The sequence below is a fragment of the Rhinatrema bivittatum genome, chromosome 8, assembly GCF_901001135.1.
Source record: "Rhinatrema bivittatum chromosome 8, aRhiBiv1.1, whole genome shotgun sequence".
Taxonomy (NCBI): Eukaryota; Metazoa; Chordata; class Amphibia; order Gymnophiona; family Rhinatrematidae; genus Rhinatrema; species Rhinatrema bivittatum.
The window spans coordinates 187,795,736-187,813,577 of record NC_042622.1 but is presented as its reverse complement, the minus strand read 5'-3'; the positions used below and the strand labels follow the sequence as shown (position 1 = coordinate 187,813,577).

Here is a 17,842-nt window from a genome sequence, read left to right as displayed (position 1 = left end):
AAGAGGAAAAAAAAACACTTTTTGATTTGATCTATACAACTATATGAATGTCAAATATGGTTTTCTGTATTACTTATTTGGAATTTTGTTTAAAAAGTTTTAAATGAAAATTCAATAAAGAAATAATAAAAAAAAAAAATAAAAATGTCTATGTGCACAGATTTCATACACATGTATTTATTTATTTATTTATAGGCTTTTCTTTGCCAACATTCGTAAGGCACATCATGCCAGCAAGACGCACCACAGCCCATGTGCCTGGCTGTTCCTGGTTCTGCGCTTAGAAGATGTGTGTGTGGCGCAGGCGCAGAGCCAATGCACCGCACATACTGACATTCTATGGACAGCAATACAGCATGCACAAAGACGAGCACAAAATGGCACTGCCGTGGCCTACCACGTGCTGTGCCGACCAAGCCTCAGCAGGGCCTAACCCACCAGGGGCCACTCAACCCGCTCAGAAGCCCACTTCTCCTTATCCCAATGGAATCAGGAATGATGTCGGTATGGTGTGCCAAGCAAGGAGACCAGAGGAAGTCTTACCGAACCCCTCCAAACATCTCTGAATTGGGAGGTCAAGCCTCTTCTCTCTCTTCTCTGGCTGCAGGGGAGAGGGCTTTGGCCGTCACCGCCATGCTCGGCTTCCTGCACCCGCTGCCTTTCAGCTGCTTAAGCAGCAAAGTCCACGCTGGAAACCGGCTACTGGACCAAGGCACACCTCTGAGAGGTCTCGGAAATTGCCTCAGGAATTCTCAACTGGGGGAAGGACCTTTAGGTAACACTGCAGGAGAACTGGGCTCAATGTTCCTTTAGTTTAAAAGTAGAATTTCTCCTTCCAAAAAGTACAGCAATCCCATAAGGATAGGCATGTCCATCATCTGCTGGAGTCAGAGAATACTGGAGGGCTGACGACACTGCAGGGGTGTATGTAGGGTGACGTCAGCTTTGAAATCTGAGTCCGTCTCCATGTGAATTATCAAAGAGCTGTGTACATACAAAATTAATTGATACATATGCAAATAGCACATATTCACATAAAATGCTATTTTATAAACCTCAAACATAAATGTGCAAGTAATGTGCACAAGTAAATTTGCTTGTAGAAAAAAGGGGCGGGCCAAGGGCATTCTGGGTTGGGGCCAACATTTACACGTAAAAGTTGCTATTTTATAACCTCCAAAAGTGATGTTCATAAGTTTGTTACTTATGTATATTTACTTCTGATAATTATCTGGCATAAGTAAGACTAAAAGTCCTCACTGCCAAATACTGATTAGGTGAGGGGTCTGGGTAAACTGGGGGGAGTTCAGGCTGAAGAACCAGGAGAGGGATCTTGATGACCTAGAGATAGTAGACTGGGCAAAATGGTGGACTAATTGGTAAAACTGGTAATTTCCTTCATGCGCGCATGTTACAAAATTTGATGATTTGCATGCAGAAAAGCCAAGTGCTGAGGAAAATATTTAAGTTAAACCTCCACGTATAAATGATTAAAATCAGAAGCACATATACTCATGTATAGGAATCTTCACCACTTATCAGTATAAATTCAGACTCCTTTGCTGCCACTTAGCCGAGTAAGTCTCAAAAAGCACGACTTAACTGGCTATTTTGAAAATAAATGCCACATATCTTTTAGATTGAGTAGATTTAAGTGTATTTTATTTATTTAAACATATTAATTACCCGCCCTTCTTATGTTCAGGGCAGGGTACAAGAAAACACACATAATAAAGTTACATAAGAATCAATCAACAAAGACAAAAATCAAACAAAATCACAGACATTGACAGCGCTAACACACCCAACTATTGTCAGTATAGATGGCTTTATAGTGCTCAGATGGAAAATGCCTTTTGAAACAAATGAGTTTTAAGAGCTTTCCGGAAAAACTTTGGTTCTGCTATTGTTCTTATCTCTTTTGGGAGGGAGTTTCATAAAAAAGGGCCAGCAATGGAGAAAGCATGTTCCCTAGTCTCTTTAAGATGGACTGTCCAAGGAGAGGGAGTATCTAGAAGGCACTGACTGGGGAAGCGTAAAATATATGTGCATGAGTGCGCTCCCCTATACATGCGTATACGGGCACATGCATGTTTTAAAGATATACTCCCTGTACACTTATTAACAGGTATAAATGTATGAAGGCAGTTTTGGTAGGATAATTTTCAAAAGGAAATTACGCACGTACTTCCCCTTTGAAAACTTGTATAAAGCCTATGGGTAAAAAAGTACCTGCACACTATTCACTCTTGCGGGCAGTTACAAATTACCCTATCAAAGGTTTGAAACTAATCAATTTCACACTGAAATCAAACATACAAATACCTTATGCATTTAAATTGGAATTTTGAGATTACTTAATTAACCTTCAGCACAAACAGCTGTAAACCTTACTGGGCTAGCCCAGTGGTAGTGCTCCATTCCTGGGCTGGACTATGCTTCCCAGGTCATTCGGGAATGGCGATGTTGTGGAAGACTCCCAGTCATCGTCCAATGGTGACATCTAGTGGCCAAATTGAGAGCTCATGATTGCAAGGTTCCAAAGGGAACGCTGGTACATAGTCCCTGGCTGAGGACTGTCACAAAGTGAATTGGGAGTGGATTATGAAATAGGGGAAACATCCCAGATAGTTATGAATGAAGGGTCATGACACTGAATCCCAGTACTTGTTCCAATTGAACTGGAAGCCCAAAGGATGCATGAGGAAACTGCCAGGTCAAAAAAAGAAAACAAAGAACCAACCTGATAATACATCAATAAATAACCCAATTACCATCAGTTTTCTGACAGTTGCTGTATTTGTAACATGCAAAGACTCAGTCTAACAACACAGGAAAGTACTCCACTACTTTCAATCGAACTTTTGATCTCATTTGAAACATTTTGAAATGCATCTGTTCAATACTTCTCCTAAGTATTCATCTGACACTTTCCAGTGTGATACAGGTGTCCCTCAAGGCTCAGCCCTTTCAGCAATACTATTCAATATTTACATGCTCCCACTGTGTAAATTACTGACGAATCTAGGAATAACTTTCTTCTTGTATGCTGACGACATACAGTTTTACATCCCAGTCTCCAGATCATTTGAAAATGCAGTGTTGATACCTTCTACCTATATGAAAGCAATACAACAAGAACTTTCACAACAACTAACATTAAACCCCAAAAAGACTGAAATCATTTGGCTGAGTAGAAGCTCATCGATAGTTAAACCACTTGCCCTAGACCTGGGTAATTTTCAAATTAATCCCTCAAACCAAGTATGAGATTTAGAATACAGCTAGATGAGAACCTTACAATGAAAATGCACATCAGTAAATTAATCAAGACAGGTTATGCCAAGTTGCGTATACTACATCGGTTGAAACCATTATTAATTTTTGAGGACTTCCATACTATATTGCAAACTGAATTTTCTCAAACCTAGACTACTGTAACTCCTTTCTACTAGGTCTTCCAGCAAATCACTTAAAACCACTATAACTATTATAAAATATTGCAGCTAATCTTTTATTAAGATCTAGGAAATATGATCACATTACACCCTCACTGATTTCACTGCATTGGTTACCAGAACAATCCAGACTCAAGTATTAACGATAAAATTCAAGATCATTCATTACAATAGCATTGACTTGTTAGGAGTGACACTACAATTTTACAATCCTCAACGAACACTAAGATCTCAAAATAAATAACTATTGACTATTCCCACAACACGGAGCACACATCTGATGCAAATAAGATGATTGGATTGCTATTATTAGCAACGGTAACATGAAACAGACTTAGTTTTTGGGTACTTGCCAGGTTCTTATGGCCTGGATTGGCCACTGTTGGAAACAGGATGCTGGGCTTAATGGACCCTTGGTCTGACCCAGTATGGCATGTTCTTATGTTCTTAAATCGAATGCGCTTTTAAACCATCAGGTACAGGCCACCCGCTGCAAATGTAAGCAGAAGCAATAGTCTCTTTCAGCCAACGGGCTATGGTCGCCTTTGATGCTTTCTGACTTTTCTTAGCTCCGCTCCAAAAAACAAACAGATGATCTGAAAACCGAAGGTATTCGTGACCTCAAAATAACGCAACAGAACTCTTCTGATATCTAGACACCTCAACTCCCTAGCGTGAGGTGCATCCAAGTCGACATTTGGAAAGGCCAGAAGCTCCACAGATTGATTCAAGTGGAAGGCCGAGGCAACTTTTGGTAAAATGGATGGAACCGTTCTGAAGGAGACTTCGGATTCGGAAATTTGCAAAAAGGGTTCCCTGCAAGAAAGAGCTTGGAGTTCAGATACCCTTCTAGCTGAGAAGATCGCCACAAAAATATCTCCTTCAATGAAAGATACTTAAAGGTGGTCTTCTTAAGAGGTTCAAAAGGGGCTTCACATAAGACCTTGAGGACTAAATTAAGGTTCCAGGATGGACATACCGGCCAAATTGGGGATTCAAATGTTTCCCCCCCCACCCCCCGGAGGAAATGCACCACATCCGGATGCGCTGCTAGTGCCGGACCATGAACCTTGCCTCTAAGGCAACCCAAGGCTGCTGCCTGTGCCCAGAGGGAATTAAATGACAACCCTTTGCTTAAGCCCTTCTGTAGGAATGCCAGAATCTGCGCCACTTAGGACTGATGAGGGAGGACCCCCTGCTCGTGACACCACGATTTGAAAGACCTTCCACACCCTGATGTAAGTCAAAGAGGTGGAGGTCTTCTGAGCCCAAAGTAGAGTGGTAATCACGTCCTCCGGATAACCCTTCTTTCCCAGTTGCTAACTTTCAAAAGCCAGGCCGCTAGACAAAAGCAATCCGCCTGATTGAAAAATATAGGACTTTGACAAAGCAGATTTGAAAGATGACCTAGTCTAAGGGGACCATCTACCGTGAGATTGATGAGGTCCACGAACCAGGGCTGCTGGGACCACTCTGGGGCCACCAAGGTTACTGACCTGGGATGAACGTCTATTCTCCTGAGAATCTTGCCTGTCAAGAAGCCACGGAGGGACACATACAGGAGAACAGCGTTTGGCCACAGGAGTACCAAGGTGTCGACCCCTTCCACTCTGTGTTCTCTTCTGCGACTGAAAAAGTGTGGAGCCTTGGTATTCTTTTGAGTCGCCATCAAATCCAGATGAGGGGAACTCTATCTGCGAGAAAGTACAGCCAGCGCTTTGTCTGACAGTTCCCACTCTCCGGGATCGAGTTGCTGCCGGCTCAGAAAGTCCCCTTGCACATTGTCGATCCCCGCAATATGCGACGTCACCATTAAGGCTAGATGCTGCTCTGCCCAGACCATGAGCTGCTCCGCTTCTGAGGCTACCGGACAACTTTTGGTTCCTCCTTGATGGTTGATGTATGCCACAGTTGTCGCATTGTTGGATAAAACCCGCACTGCCTGGTTGCGGACAAGAGGCAGAAAATTCTAGCCATGTTCTATGATGCTTAGAACCCACTGGTCAGACATTATCTTGGCCCATTCCTCGAAAAACAGGGACAGCCATCCGCCAACAATCAGAATGGAGGAATGGGCCAGCCGTATTTCATTGGGAGGACTTGGGCTCCAGGGACCCCTGGCTGTCGCCCTCTGGAGTTGCTCTACGGCCGCGAAAGGAATGTGACCAGGATTGAGACCTCCCCGAAGCTGACCTGGAGCAGGAGAGCTGCTCTGTCAGAAGCATCTCTGCCCCTGAAAACAAGAGCGGGTCGGGAGAAAACCTTTAGATGCCTTAGGTTTGTCCGCCAGAAGTTTATGGACTTTATTGTCTCCTAGAGACTTAATCAGCTGCTCCAAGTCTTCACCAAAAAGGAACTTGCCCTTAAAAGGGAGAGCGCTAAGCTGGGCCTTGGAGGAAACATCAGCCAACCAACTGCGTAACCATAGGAGCCTCCTCGTCAAAACTGCAAAGACCATCGTCTTGGAGGAGGTACGAAGGAGATCATATAAGGCATCCACACCATATGCGACAGCCACCTCCAAGTGCTCTGCCTGCGCTGAGTCCTGAGGCTGTAGGTCCCTGGTAGTAAGCAACTGCTGCACCCACCTCAGGTGCGCCTGAAGCATAAAACTGCTACAAATGGCAGCTCGAATGTCTGCCTGATTCCTTAACTTTCTATTTATTAGTTTTTTTGGGGTTTTTTTTTAATTTTGAGATTGGATCAAGACCGCAGATTTTGCACCACCTCCATCTGCTGGAGACAGAGACATACAGAAGAGGTGCAGGTGGCACACCAGGTTAAGAGGGGGTGCTCTTCAAGCTTTTCTCTGTCTCCATCTGCTGGAAGGGAGGGAAAACCCAGCAGTCTGGGCTGATCTGGGTATGTACTGGAAAATGTGGTTTTATGCACACAAATGTGCTTTTGGAAAGTGCCTAGGGAGCTGTACACATAAAAATACATGCTTACATGCAGGTGTAAATGTATGCATGTGTCATGTTGGGTTCCTTGCAGTCTGCTAATTTTTAAAGAGTACTTATGCATATAAATCTGCTTTGAAAATTCAGATTAAAGTCTGCGTGTATTTTGTATATGCAAACTTTAGCCCTCCAAGCACTGGTCAAAATTAACCTTCCTATGTATGGCTTATAATGCACGTACCATTTTGATGGCCTACCTTTGAATAGATTCCACCTTATCAATTTTCTTTCTTACAATTGGTCTCCAGCACTGAACACAATTCTCAAAGTGGGATCTCACCAAAAACCTGTACAGAGTTAATATTATGCTCTACTTCCTACTAGTAATTTCTCACTGTATGCATCCAAGTATACTATTCTTTTTCCCAACTGGTTTGCCATATTGACTATTTACCTAGAAGCGATGACTCCCAGGTCTCTTTCCCATTTCATAATTGATAGTTCTTCCTCTCCAAACTGGTATTTCTGTACCCCACATGCATAATTTTGCAATTTTTTTTTGGCTCCTTTCTTTCACCCTTGTTTTTATAATATCATTGTGTTTAAATTCAACAGAGTTTTAAACTCATGCAGCAGCGTAAGTACACATACTTAAATTAATTAAAGCCATTGGCATTCACTGAACAGAACAAGGCAACCAACATTCCACTATCATAAAATAAAAAATATTAAAAACCTTACCTCCTACACCTGGTTTATCCAGCTGTGCATCTTCTCGTGTTGAATTCAAAAGCTCCTGTCTAAAACATATTTTGAGAAAAAAAAATCTCACTTCATCATTAACCAACCAGCTCTCCTAAACTTCTCTGGCAACAGCCATTCGGTGGTTGTTTCTGCTGTTCCAAGGTGTTTAATGCACACAGTGTTTAGTCATTGAAATGCTGTTGCACCTGTTGAGTGGCAGTTGTTAGCACTGACCTGTTTGTAAAGCTTTGTTATATGTTTTAGCTGTAATCCGCCCAGAACTACTTTACTGATTGCAGCAGAATATAAAAATTTTAAATAAATAAATGACTAGATAAATTGCTAGATATACCTGGAAGCAGCTTAAAGAATTTTAAAAACAATTTTAGCATAACATTTTTAGTTGATACAGGGTGCAAATTACTGCTTGCCATGTGTAAGTTTCAACTATTCTGCAATAAGACTAGTCAAATCTTAGACTGTCAAAATGAGTTTGTACAGTTATGGACAGGAATTTTCTCAAGTGTGTGCTTGATCATTTCCCAGATGCCAGTGTATTAGAGTGCATTCTCAAATGCACGCAAGTTAAGTTTCCATGGGATTTGATAATAAACAGCAAGTTGACTCAAAGATGCTAAAAACTGAAAGACATATGGAAAACTAGTGCACATTTCTATGGCAGATATTAAATAAGAAAATTGGTTCTTACCTGCTAATTTTCGTTCCTGTAATACCACAGATCAGTCCAGACTGCTGGGTTTTGCCTCTCTTCCAGCAGATGGAGACAGAGAAAAACTTTGAAAGCAGGAGAAGGAGCAGGGGAAAAAAGTTTCTTTGTAACAATTACCTCTCGTCTGAGCCTGAACTTTCCTGGAGAAGGTAAAGACTGTTTGTTTGCTTCCTGGGGTGGCGCCCACTGAACAGTACGTTGACGTTAACAGCTGGACTGGAGTTTAAAAGCCAGTCTCCCTCGGCGTTTGCTGGAGAAGGAGCAGGGGAAAAAAGTTTCTTTGTAACAATTACCTCTCGTCTGAGCCTGAACTTTCCTGGAGAAGGTAAAGACTGTTTGTTTGCTTCCTGGGGTGGCGCCCACTGAACAGTACGTTGACGTTAACAGCTGGACTGGAGTTTAAAAGCCAGTCTCCCTCGGCGTTTGCTGGAGAAGGAGCAGGGGAAAAAAGTTTCTTTGTAACAATTACCTCTCGTCTGAGCCTGAACTTTCCTGGAGAAAGTAAAGACTGTTTGTTTGCTTCCTGGTTCCTGGGGTGACGCCCACTGAACAGTACGTCGACGTTAACAGCTGGACTGGAGTTTAAAAGCCAGTCTCCCTCGGCGCTTGTCGCCGTCCCGGCGCGTGTCGCTACCAGGGAATTTTTGGGCTTCATTGGACACAAGTAAAGTGAGTAATCACTTTATATTTTCTCCCTGCTCCCAACCCGCCCAGGTTAGAGTTTTAAATTGGCGAAGACTTGGAGAAAAGTAATATCTGGTATCACTATATACAATTCTTAATAAAATGCCGCATACAAAAAGAAAGGCAAAGATAAGAGAGGCAACAACACCCTCTCTATCTGAGCCACATCAATCTCAGATACCGGCATTCTTTCCATCCACCCCTAGAATAGAGCCGGAGGAGGTGGTCATTGTAGATCAAAGCACTGAGCGGGCGCTTGATCTACCGACCGAAACATCTTTGAGCCCCGGAGCTCCGTGTACCCCTCCACTGCCACAAGTAAATTCTTTAGAAGTATCAAAAGTTTCCTTATCTTTAACTGAAGGCAATGGAGAGGTCCTGGCTAATAAGGGGAAAGAAGAATCAGGAACAGGAATAGATTTGAAAGTTTTACCACCTAAACCAAACGAAATAACACTTGATTCCCTATGGTCTGCTATTGTCTCTCTCGAAACTGCAATAATAAAACTAACACAACAAACTACAGATGCAAATCTGCAAACAAAAAATTTGGAATCTTCATTAGAAAAAATGAACAAGGAAAAACAAGGAGTGGAACTAAGATTGAATGCGCTTGAAACCTGTCATCAAAGGTTTACAAAAACAGAGATATTACCCAACAAGAGATTAGAGATGATTGAGAATCAACAAAAGGACTTAAACTTAAGAGTACTCAATTTCCCTAAGCTCAATCTAGTCTCACCCTTGGACATGTTTAAGGAATATTTATCATGTATATTGAAATGGCCTGAGAAATCAATGCCTACTATATCTAAAATATACTATGTGGATATTAAGAGTAATACAGCTGAGGGAAAGAAAGAGGAGGGACTGTCATTAAATTTATCAGAAGTGTTAGAAATGACATTAGAATCAAAAATTGAGGATAGAACTACCTTACATGTTAGTTTTGTTTTTGCAACAGATAGGGATGCTATATTCAGGTTGTTTATGAAGAAAAGAACAGAACTCTTCCACGGTGGAAAGATCTGGGTTTACCCAGATCTTTCCAGAACAACTCAATTAAGGAGAAAAAAATTCCTAGAATTAAGAACAGACGTGGAAAGTAAAGGTGGGAAAATGATTGTAAAGTATCCATGTAGGTGTGAAGTTTGGAGAAATGGTCAAAAATATGTTTATTTTGAGATAACACAGTTAAAAAAGTTTCTTGAATCTTCCCCCCCGTGAAAATTAGCAACAGGAACGAAGCAGAAAAAAATATATATCTAGGTTTGTCTTTTCCTTTTTCAATTGTAAAAGGTATTCCTGTTTTCCTTAAACCGCTCAAATTTCTTTCTCAATCCTGGAGCATTACCTCTTACATTTCTTACTGCAGATTAGAGATGTATACCTCAGTTATTATTGATAACAGTATGGAAAATCTGTAACCAATTGTTTATTTTCTTCTATGTAAGATTGTTAAAATTAGCATAAATAAAAAATTAAAAAAAAAAACAAAACAAAAAACCAACTTTGAAAGCACCCCCTCTTAAGCCAGAGCACTACCTGAGTCTCTTCAGTATAAATATTATCAAAGCAGAAGAGATCGAACAGTCTGAGAATAAACCAGCAATGGACAAGAAGAAATAACTCAAGTAACTATGTGCATCTGAAAAAAGGTGTGACGAGGTAATGGAGAAAACCTGTACCCTTCGGCAGCCGGCAAGGTACCTGCTGACAAATACTGTGACAACAACCGGTATAGACCAAGTGGACCCCCCAGAAAAAATCCCAGGTGAGTGACTGCTCTGATCCATGGTACTACAGGAACGAAAATTAGCATGTAGCAATTTTCCTTTCCCTGTATGTACCCGGATCAGTCCAGACTGCTGGGATGTACCAAAGCTTCCCTAACTGGGGTGGGACCTGGAGAGACCCACTCGAAAGACACTGTCTCCGAAAAGAACATCCGGAGCCTGGACATCCAATCTGTAGTGCCTGGCAAAGGTATGTAAGGACTTCCAGGTTGCTGCTCTGCAAATTTCTTGCGGTGAGACTGACATTCCACCCAGGAAGTGGCCTGAGACCGAATCAAATGTGCCTTAATAGCTTCTGGAACAGGCCGACCACGACATATGTACGCAGAAGCAATAGCCTCTTTCAACAAACAGGCTATGGTCGCTTTGGACGCCTTATGCCCTTTCTTAGCACCACACCACAGAACAAAGAGATGATCCAACAATCGGATCGGATTAGTGACCTCTAGGTAACGCAACAGGACCCTCCTGACATCCAGTCGTCTCAATTCTTTGGGTGAGGTGCATCCCTCTTGACGTTAGGAAAGGCCGGGAGCTCCACCGATTGGTTCAAGTGAAAGGCAGAGACCACCTTGGGCAAAATGGAGGGCACCGTCCGTACAGAAACACCGGAATCTGAAATACGTAAAAAATGTTCCCTGCACGAGAGTGCTTGAAGTTCAGAAACCCTCCGAGCCGAACATATTGCCACCAAAAAGACTGTTTTTTCAGAGTCAAATCCTTCAGGGTGGACTTCCTGAGAGGTTCAAAAGGTGCTTCACACAAAACTTTGAGGACCAAATTAAGGGCCCAGGACGGGCATACCAGGCAAACTGGAGGAATTAAATGCTTCGTGCCCCCCCCCCCATAGGAAACGAACCACATCCGGATGTGCTGCCAGATTTGTCCTTAGAAGCTTACCTCCCAGATACCCCAACACCGCAACTTGTACACGAAGGGAATTAAATTACAACCTTTTGCTGAGGCCGTTTTGCAAAAATGCCAGAATCTGCGCCACAGAGGCCTGCCAAGGAAAAGTATCATGCTCACAACACCACGACTCGAAGACCTTCCAGACCCGGACATAAGTCAGAGAGGTAGAAGTCTTCTGTGCTCATAGCAGGGTGGCAATAACATCATCGGAATAGCTCTTTTTCCTTAGGTGTCTCCTTTCAAAAGCCAGGCCGCTAGACAAAAGCGATCCGCCTGGTTGAAAAATATAGGGTCTTGATGCAGTGAGTTTGGAAGATGGCTCAGCCGTAGAGGTCTATCCACTGCGAGGTTGACTAGTTCGGCAAACCAGGGCCTCCGGAGCCACTCTGGAGCCACTAGAATTACCCATCCCGGGTGAATCTCTTTCCTCCGTAGAAGCTTGCCTATCAGGGGCCATGGAGGGAACACGTAAAGCAGCACACCTTGCGGCCATGGGAGTACTAGGAACATCGACCCCTTCCGCTCCGTGTTCTCGTCTGCGACTGAAGAAATGGGGTGCCTTGGCATTCATCCAAGTTGCCATCAAATCTAGATGAGGAACACCCTATCTGTGGTAGATGAGAGACATCGCTTTCAATGACAGTTCCCACTCCCCGGGGTCCAGTTTCTGGTGGCTGAGAAAATCCGCTTGTATGTTGTCAATCCCCCGCTATGTGGGATGCTGCCAGTAAGGCTAAATGTTGTTCTGCCCAGCCATTCTGCTTCGAGAGCTACCGTCGACTCTTGGTCCCCCCCTGGCGGTTGATGTAGGCCACCGCCGTCGCATTGTCCAAGAGAACTCGCACAGCCCGGTTGCGAAGGAGTGGGAGAAAACTCTGTAACGCCAGCCGTATGGCCCTGGTCTCCAGGCACTTGATGGACCACTGGGCTTCCTCCTTCAACCATTGTCCCTGGGCCGACTGGGATTGACAGACTGCTCCCCAGGTGGAGAGGCTGGCATCTGTGGTAACTATCACCCACTGAGGTACCTCGAGGTCCACCCCGCGCTTCAGATGCTCCAGGACCGGCCACCAGCCAAGACTGGATCTGGTGGAGTCTGTGAGCGGTAAGGGAATTTGAAACTCCTCCGACTTCGGATCCCAGTGAGACAATAATGCTGTCTGTAAGGGTCTCATATGAGCAAAGTCCCACGGTACTAACTCCAGCATGGACACCATGGAGCCAAGGACTTGTAAATAATCCCAGACTCTGGGCACTGGAAGGTCCAAAAGGTGATGTGCTTGTGTCCGCAGTTTGTCGATGCGCTCGTCCATAAGGAAGACCTTGCCCATGCGAGTATCGAATCGTGCACTTAGGTCTGCAAAGGGCGAAGATGACTCTTGGCCTGATTGATGACCCAACCAAGCGACTTCAACTGGACTTTTTGCACCGCCTGCTTGCAGAGATCCTCCGACTTCGCTCGGATAAGCCAATCATCCAGGTAAGGGTGAACCAACACACCCTCCCATCCGAGGGCTGCTGCCACAACCACCATCACCTTGGTGAAGGTACGAGGCACTGTAGCAAGACCGAACCTGAGAGCGCAAAACTGGAAGTGCCTTCCAAGGGCCATGAAGCGAAGAAATCTCTGATGCTTCTTGCGGATTCCGATATGCAGATACGCCTCCATTAGATCCAAGGAGGCTAGGAACTCCCCGCTGCGCACCGCCGCAATGACCGAGCGTAGGGTCTCCATCTGAAAATGTGGCACCCTGAGAGCCTTGTTCACCCTCTTGAGGTCCAGCATAGGGCGGAAGGAGCCCTCTTTCTTCAGCACCACAAAGTAGATGGAATAACGCCCCGTTCCCTGTTTTTCCTGGGGAACGGGAACGATAGCCCCTAGGGACTCTAGTCTGTTGAGGGTCTGCCGAACAATCTGCGCCTTCGTCAGTGAGCCGCAGGTCAATATCATAAAGAGGTCCCTGAGAGGGCGAGCAAACTCTAAAGCATAACCGCGTTCTATAATGCTTAGAACCCACTGGTCTGAAGTGATCTTAACCTATTCCGGGAAGAAGAGGCACAGCCATCCCCTGATAACAGAAATGGAGGAATGGGTCGGCCGAATCTCATTGCGAGGATTCGGCACCAATGGAACCTTGCCCAGTCCCATCTCAACTTGCTAGACAGCCTCGAAAGGACTACGACCAGGACTGCGACTGCCCCGATGCTTGCCGGTGGGCCGGACCAGGTGCCCTGCTCTGGCAGAAGTGTCTTTGCCCTCGAAAGCGAGAGTGCATCGGAAGAAAACCTCTGGAGCCCTTAGGTTTATCTTCAGGCAGCTTATGAACCTTATTGTCGCCCAACGACTTTATCAGCTGCTCCAAATCTTCACCAAACAAAAGCCTGACCTTGAAGAGGAGGGCTCCAAGCTGAGCCTTAGAAGAAACATCAGCCAACCAAATTGTGCAACCACAGGAGCCTCCTTGCAGACACCGCAGATACTATTGTTCTGGAGGAAGTACGAAGCAGATCATATAAGGCATCCGCCCCATAAGCCACCGCTGCCTCCAGGCGCATCACTTGCGCCGACTCTTGAGGTGGAAGATCGTGTGCACTCAGCAACTGCTGCATCCACCTGAGGCTCGCCTGAAGCATGTAATTGCTACAGACGGCGGCTCTGATGCTGAGGGCTGAGACTTCAAAAATCCTCTTGACAAGAACCTCAAGCTTTCTATCTTGGAGATCCTTAAGGGCCATTGAACCTGCCACCGGTATAGTGGTCCTCTTTGTGACCGCTGAAACCGAAGCATCCACCTTAGGAACCTTCAGAAGGTCTAAGATCTCCTCTAGCAAGTTTGTCCATAGCTCGGCCCACTCTCAGGCCATCAGTTGTTGAAGCATCTGATGCAAGGGAAAAGTTCTGGCTGGGCCCCATAAGCCTGCTAGAACCAGGTCGACCGTGTCTTGGGCCGACTCTGCCTGGAGAAGGACAAGCCCCAGTTCCTCCAGGACATGTGGAATGACAGTTATTTATATCGTTATCTTTGACAGCTCCTGTTACTTATATTTTATCTGTTGCCTGGTGCGCTATCTTTCCGCCTTCACTCCCTCGTTGATCCAACCCCATCCCTGTTTTATGTAATTTCCAGCTTTTGTTCAGATGTGAACTGGTATGATGTACCCACTAATGCCGGTATAAAAAAGTTTTAAATAAATAAATAAATATGGAATGAGGGGCTCCATTTCCTCCCTGTGAAACAGATGGACAACTTTCAGATCATCTCCATCCAGGGGCAAAGGCTTCTCAGGATCCTCCTCCTGATCAGAGCCGAGAGGAGGAGCCGGGACCATATCCAGGGGTAAAAAACCCATGAGGTCCGCAAGCCCCAAGGGAGATTGAGCCGTGTTGCTCCGGAATGCAAGGCGCCGGATCATTCAGACTTGGACCGAGCACGAGGGTTCCGGGTGCCTGGGGACATTCTTGGGTGGACCAGCAGAGGGACCTTGTGGAGGAATGCTCCCCTGCTGAGACAGACTAGCCAAAAAGGCTTTGTGCATCAGAAGCACAAAGTCAGGAGTAAAAGAGGGTTGGCTTGTCAATTTCCCCTCCAGGGGAATGGGCTCCTCCTCAGAAAAATCGTCCCTAGGGTCCCCAAGATTCACTGCAGCAGGAGATAGCGGACAGAAGATCCCCTCCTCCAGCCGCTTTTTGCTGAGCAGCAGAAAAAGTTTTTAAGATGGCCACCATTCTCAAGCTTAAGGGGAACAGATTGGCCTCACCCTGCTGCGAAGCGGGATGCTTACCCGCACCGTGGGCCCTGCCCGATGTCCCCGGCATCACTCCTGAAGAGGCAACGTGAACAAAGACCCGCGCAAGAGAGCCGAGAGGCTGCCTCCCCGCAGGCTGAGCAATGCGTCTCGCATGGCGTGGCCACCGCGAAGATGGAGCAGTCAGACAGGCGCCCTTCTGGAAATAAAACCCCCAGAGCCTGCCGACGCGGTCCCAACAAGCAGCCGCCCGCTGAAGAAATGCCTGAAATCAGCCCTGCCGCTCATACTACCTTGCAACTAGACTTCCCTTCTTTTTTTTTTTTAAATTTGACAATTTTTATTCATTTTATAACAAATAACAGAATAAACAAGCACTGGAAAAGGAGGAATACGCCGAACCTTTCGGCAATCCCCTATGCAGTAACCAAGAACCCCACCCCCCCCTCCCCTACCCCTATCCCCCTGACAGAATAGCATAGATCAGCAAATAGGCCGTCAAATCACCAGACACAGTTCGTGAAGGAGAAATGTATATCATCCGACAAACATATGGCTATGTATAATACAAAAAACATAAGTGGTACAAAGTATCAAACATGTAATAAAGCATAGGAGCAAAACAGTTAGACACTATAGGAAGCTGTCCAAAGCTAGGCTAGCGTGGGAACCTCCCCAAGATCAACCAAATACTAGGAATAGTTTATGACAATCCTAATGCAGCAACAAAAGGTTTCCAGGAAGTTATAAAGGAGGGAAGTCGGTGATGTCTGGAGGCCGTCAAATAGGCCAAGCGATAATATAAATGAAGTTTCCCCTTAATCTCAGGGAGTGTGGGAATGTTCCCTGACTTCCATTGGGCCGCTATAAGGCTACGAGTAGCCACGAACACCTGGGCGCATACCCTGTGGTACTTCTGAGGCACATTATCAGGGAAAACCTGTAATAGAGCTACGGTAACATCGGGGTTAATATCAAGAGCCAACAGGCCCCCCAGCCAAGTAAAAATCTCACGCCATAAAGGGACCAACTTAGGACAGTGCCACCAAATATGCAGATAAGTGCCCACATCTCCGCAGTCACGCCAGCACCTATCCTCTATGTGAGGGTAGAATTTATGTAACTTGTCAGGGGTAAGGTACCACCGATATATCATTTTATAACAGTTTTCCTGGAGGTTAGCAGAGATCGAGCACTGGCCTGCGAGTTTCAAAATAGCACCCCAAGTGCGGTTCCCCAACTTGGTTGGTAATTCCGCCTCCCATTGTTTAACAAAGGTGCAATGCTCAATACCCTGTTGGAAAAAGAGTTGATAAAGCTTAGAGATGGCGCCCTTAAGAATGTCGCTATACATGAAGTAGGACTCCAGAATGGATCTGCCTGGCCGAAGCAAGTCTCTTCTTTGCAGTGAGCGGATAAAGTGAGTAATTTGAGCATACGCTAAGAAGCTTAGCGGGGGTAGGTTATATTTAAGCGCCAACTGTTCCATGGGGAGTAATGACCCCTGCGAGAGAAAATGCCCAATAGTGAAAGTCCCCTTCTCCCGCCAGCTGTGAAAATGGGGAGAATCGCTTCCAGGGGTAAAGTGAGCATTGAAAGCCAGAGAGGATTGATAAAAATACTTAAAGTCCCCTAGGAGTTGTTTACGGGTCGAGCCCCAGACTCGCAACGTGGTCTCCAGAGCCCATGGAATGCATTGTACTGGTCTCCAGACAGCACGTGGTTGCCAGGGCATGGCTGTAATCGCCATCGAGCCCACCATTGCTTGCTCAAGTTGTGCCCACTGTTTAGGAGAAGTAGTGCGATTTAAATCTAAAAAAGCCCGCAATTGAGCAGCGTGGTAATATCGCCTAAGATGGGGAACTCCCATACCTCCTTGCTGCTTTGGTAAATAAAGGAGAGTGCGAGAAAATCTGGGGGGCCGCCTGTGCCAAATAAAATCAAAAATCTTACGTTGCCACCGACAGAGGGTATGCACCGGTATGTATACTGGGAGCGAGGAAAACAGATAAAGGAATTTCGGCAGAATACTCATTTTAACAATAGCAATTCTACCGAGCCATGAATAATGGCCTCGATTCCAGCGACTCATATCTATAGTAATTTTGTCAACCAATGGCAAGTAGTTCAAGTGGAACAGATCAGGTATATGGGAAGATAAACGCACACCTAAATATTTGATATGGGATTTAGCCCATTTAAAAGAGAAACGACCCTTGATCTGCTGCACAGTCTCGGGAGGCAAATTAATATTGAGCAGCTCGGATTTGTCTAGATTGACTTTTAGCCCAGACACAGCACAATACGCATCTAGCTCTTGCTTGACCCCTTGGAGGGACGACAGGGGATCAGTCAGGAACAGCAAGACATCGTCTGCAAACAAGGACAGTTTATACCCGGAGCCCCCCACCTCCACTCCCCTAATTGCCAAGGATTCGCGAATTCGAATAGTAAGAGGCTCCAGATACAAAGCGAATAATAGGGGTGACAGGGGGCAACCCTGCCGAGTGCCCCTACCAATACTAAAGGCTGGACCATACCCGTTATTTACCTTGACCCTCGCCTGGGGGTGAGTATATAACTTTTGAATCCACTGAAGAAAGTGGGGGCCAAACGCCATATTTTGTAAGGTGGCAAATAAAAAGGGCCAGTGAACTAAATCGAACGCCTTCTCGGCGTCGAGAGAAAGCAGTACTGCAGGTTCCTTGGTCTTATGGACCCACCATAAGAGATCTAACACCTTTCGGATATTATCAGCGGCCATACGATGCGGAACAAACCCCACTTGATCATTATGAATAAGGGCGGGAAGGTATCTATTCAGACGGAGCGCCAAGATGCGTGCTAAAATCTTGAGATCAACATTGATAA

General features: G+C 45.3%; 1 protein-coding gene across 9 annotated transcripts in view; it reads right to left on the bottom strand.

Moving 5' to 3' along the window:
* GTF2I (general transcription factor IIi) overlaps window positions 1-17,842 on the bottom strand; it is a 240,633-nt gene that overhangs the window by 78,888 nt on the left and 143,903 nt on the right. For all 9 annotated transcript variants that reach the window (XM_029612153.1, XM_029612156.1, XM_029612158.1 and 6 more), the window contains one exon: window positions 7,100-7,158. In XM_029612153.1, coding sequence (XP_029468013.1) covers window positions 7,100-7,158 — 59 coding nt within the window. The remainder of the gene's footprint in view (window positions 1-7,099; window positions 7,159-17,842) is intronic.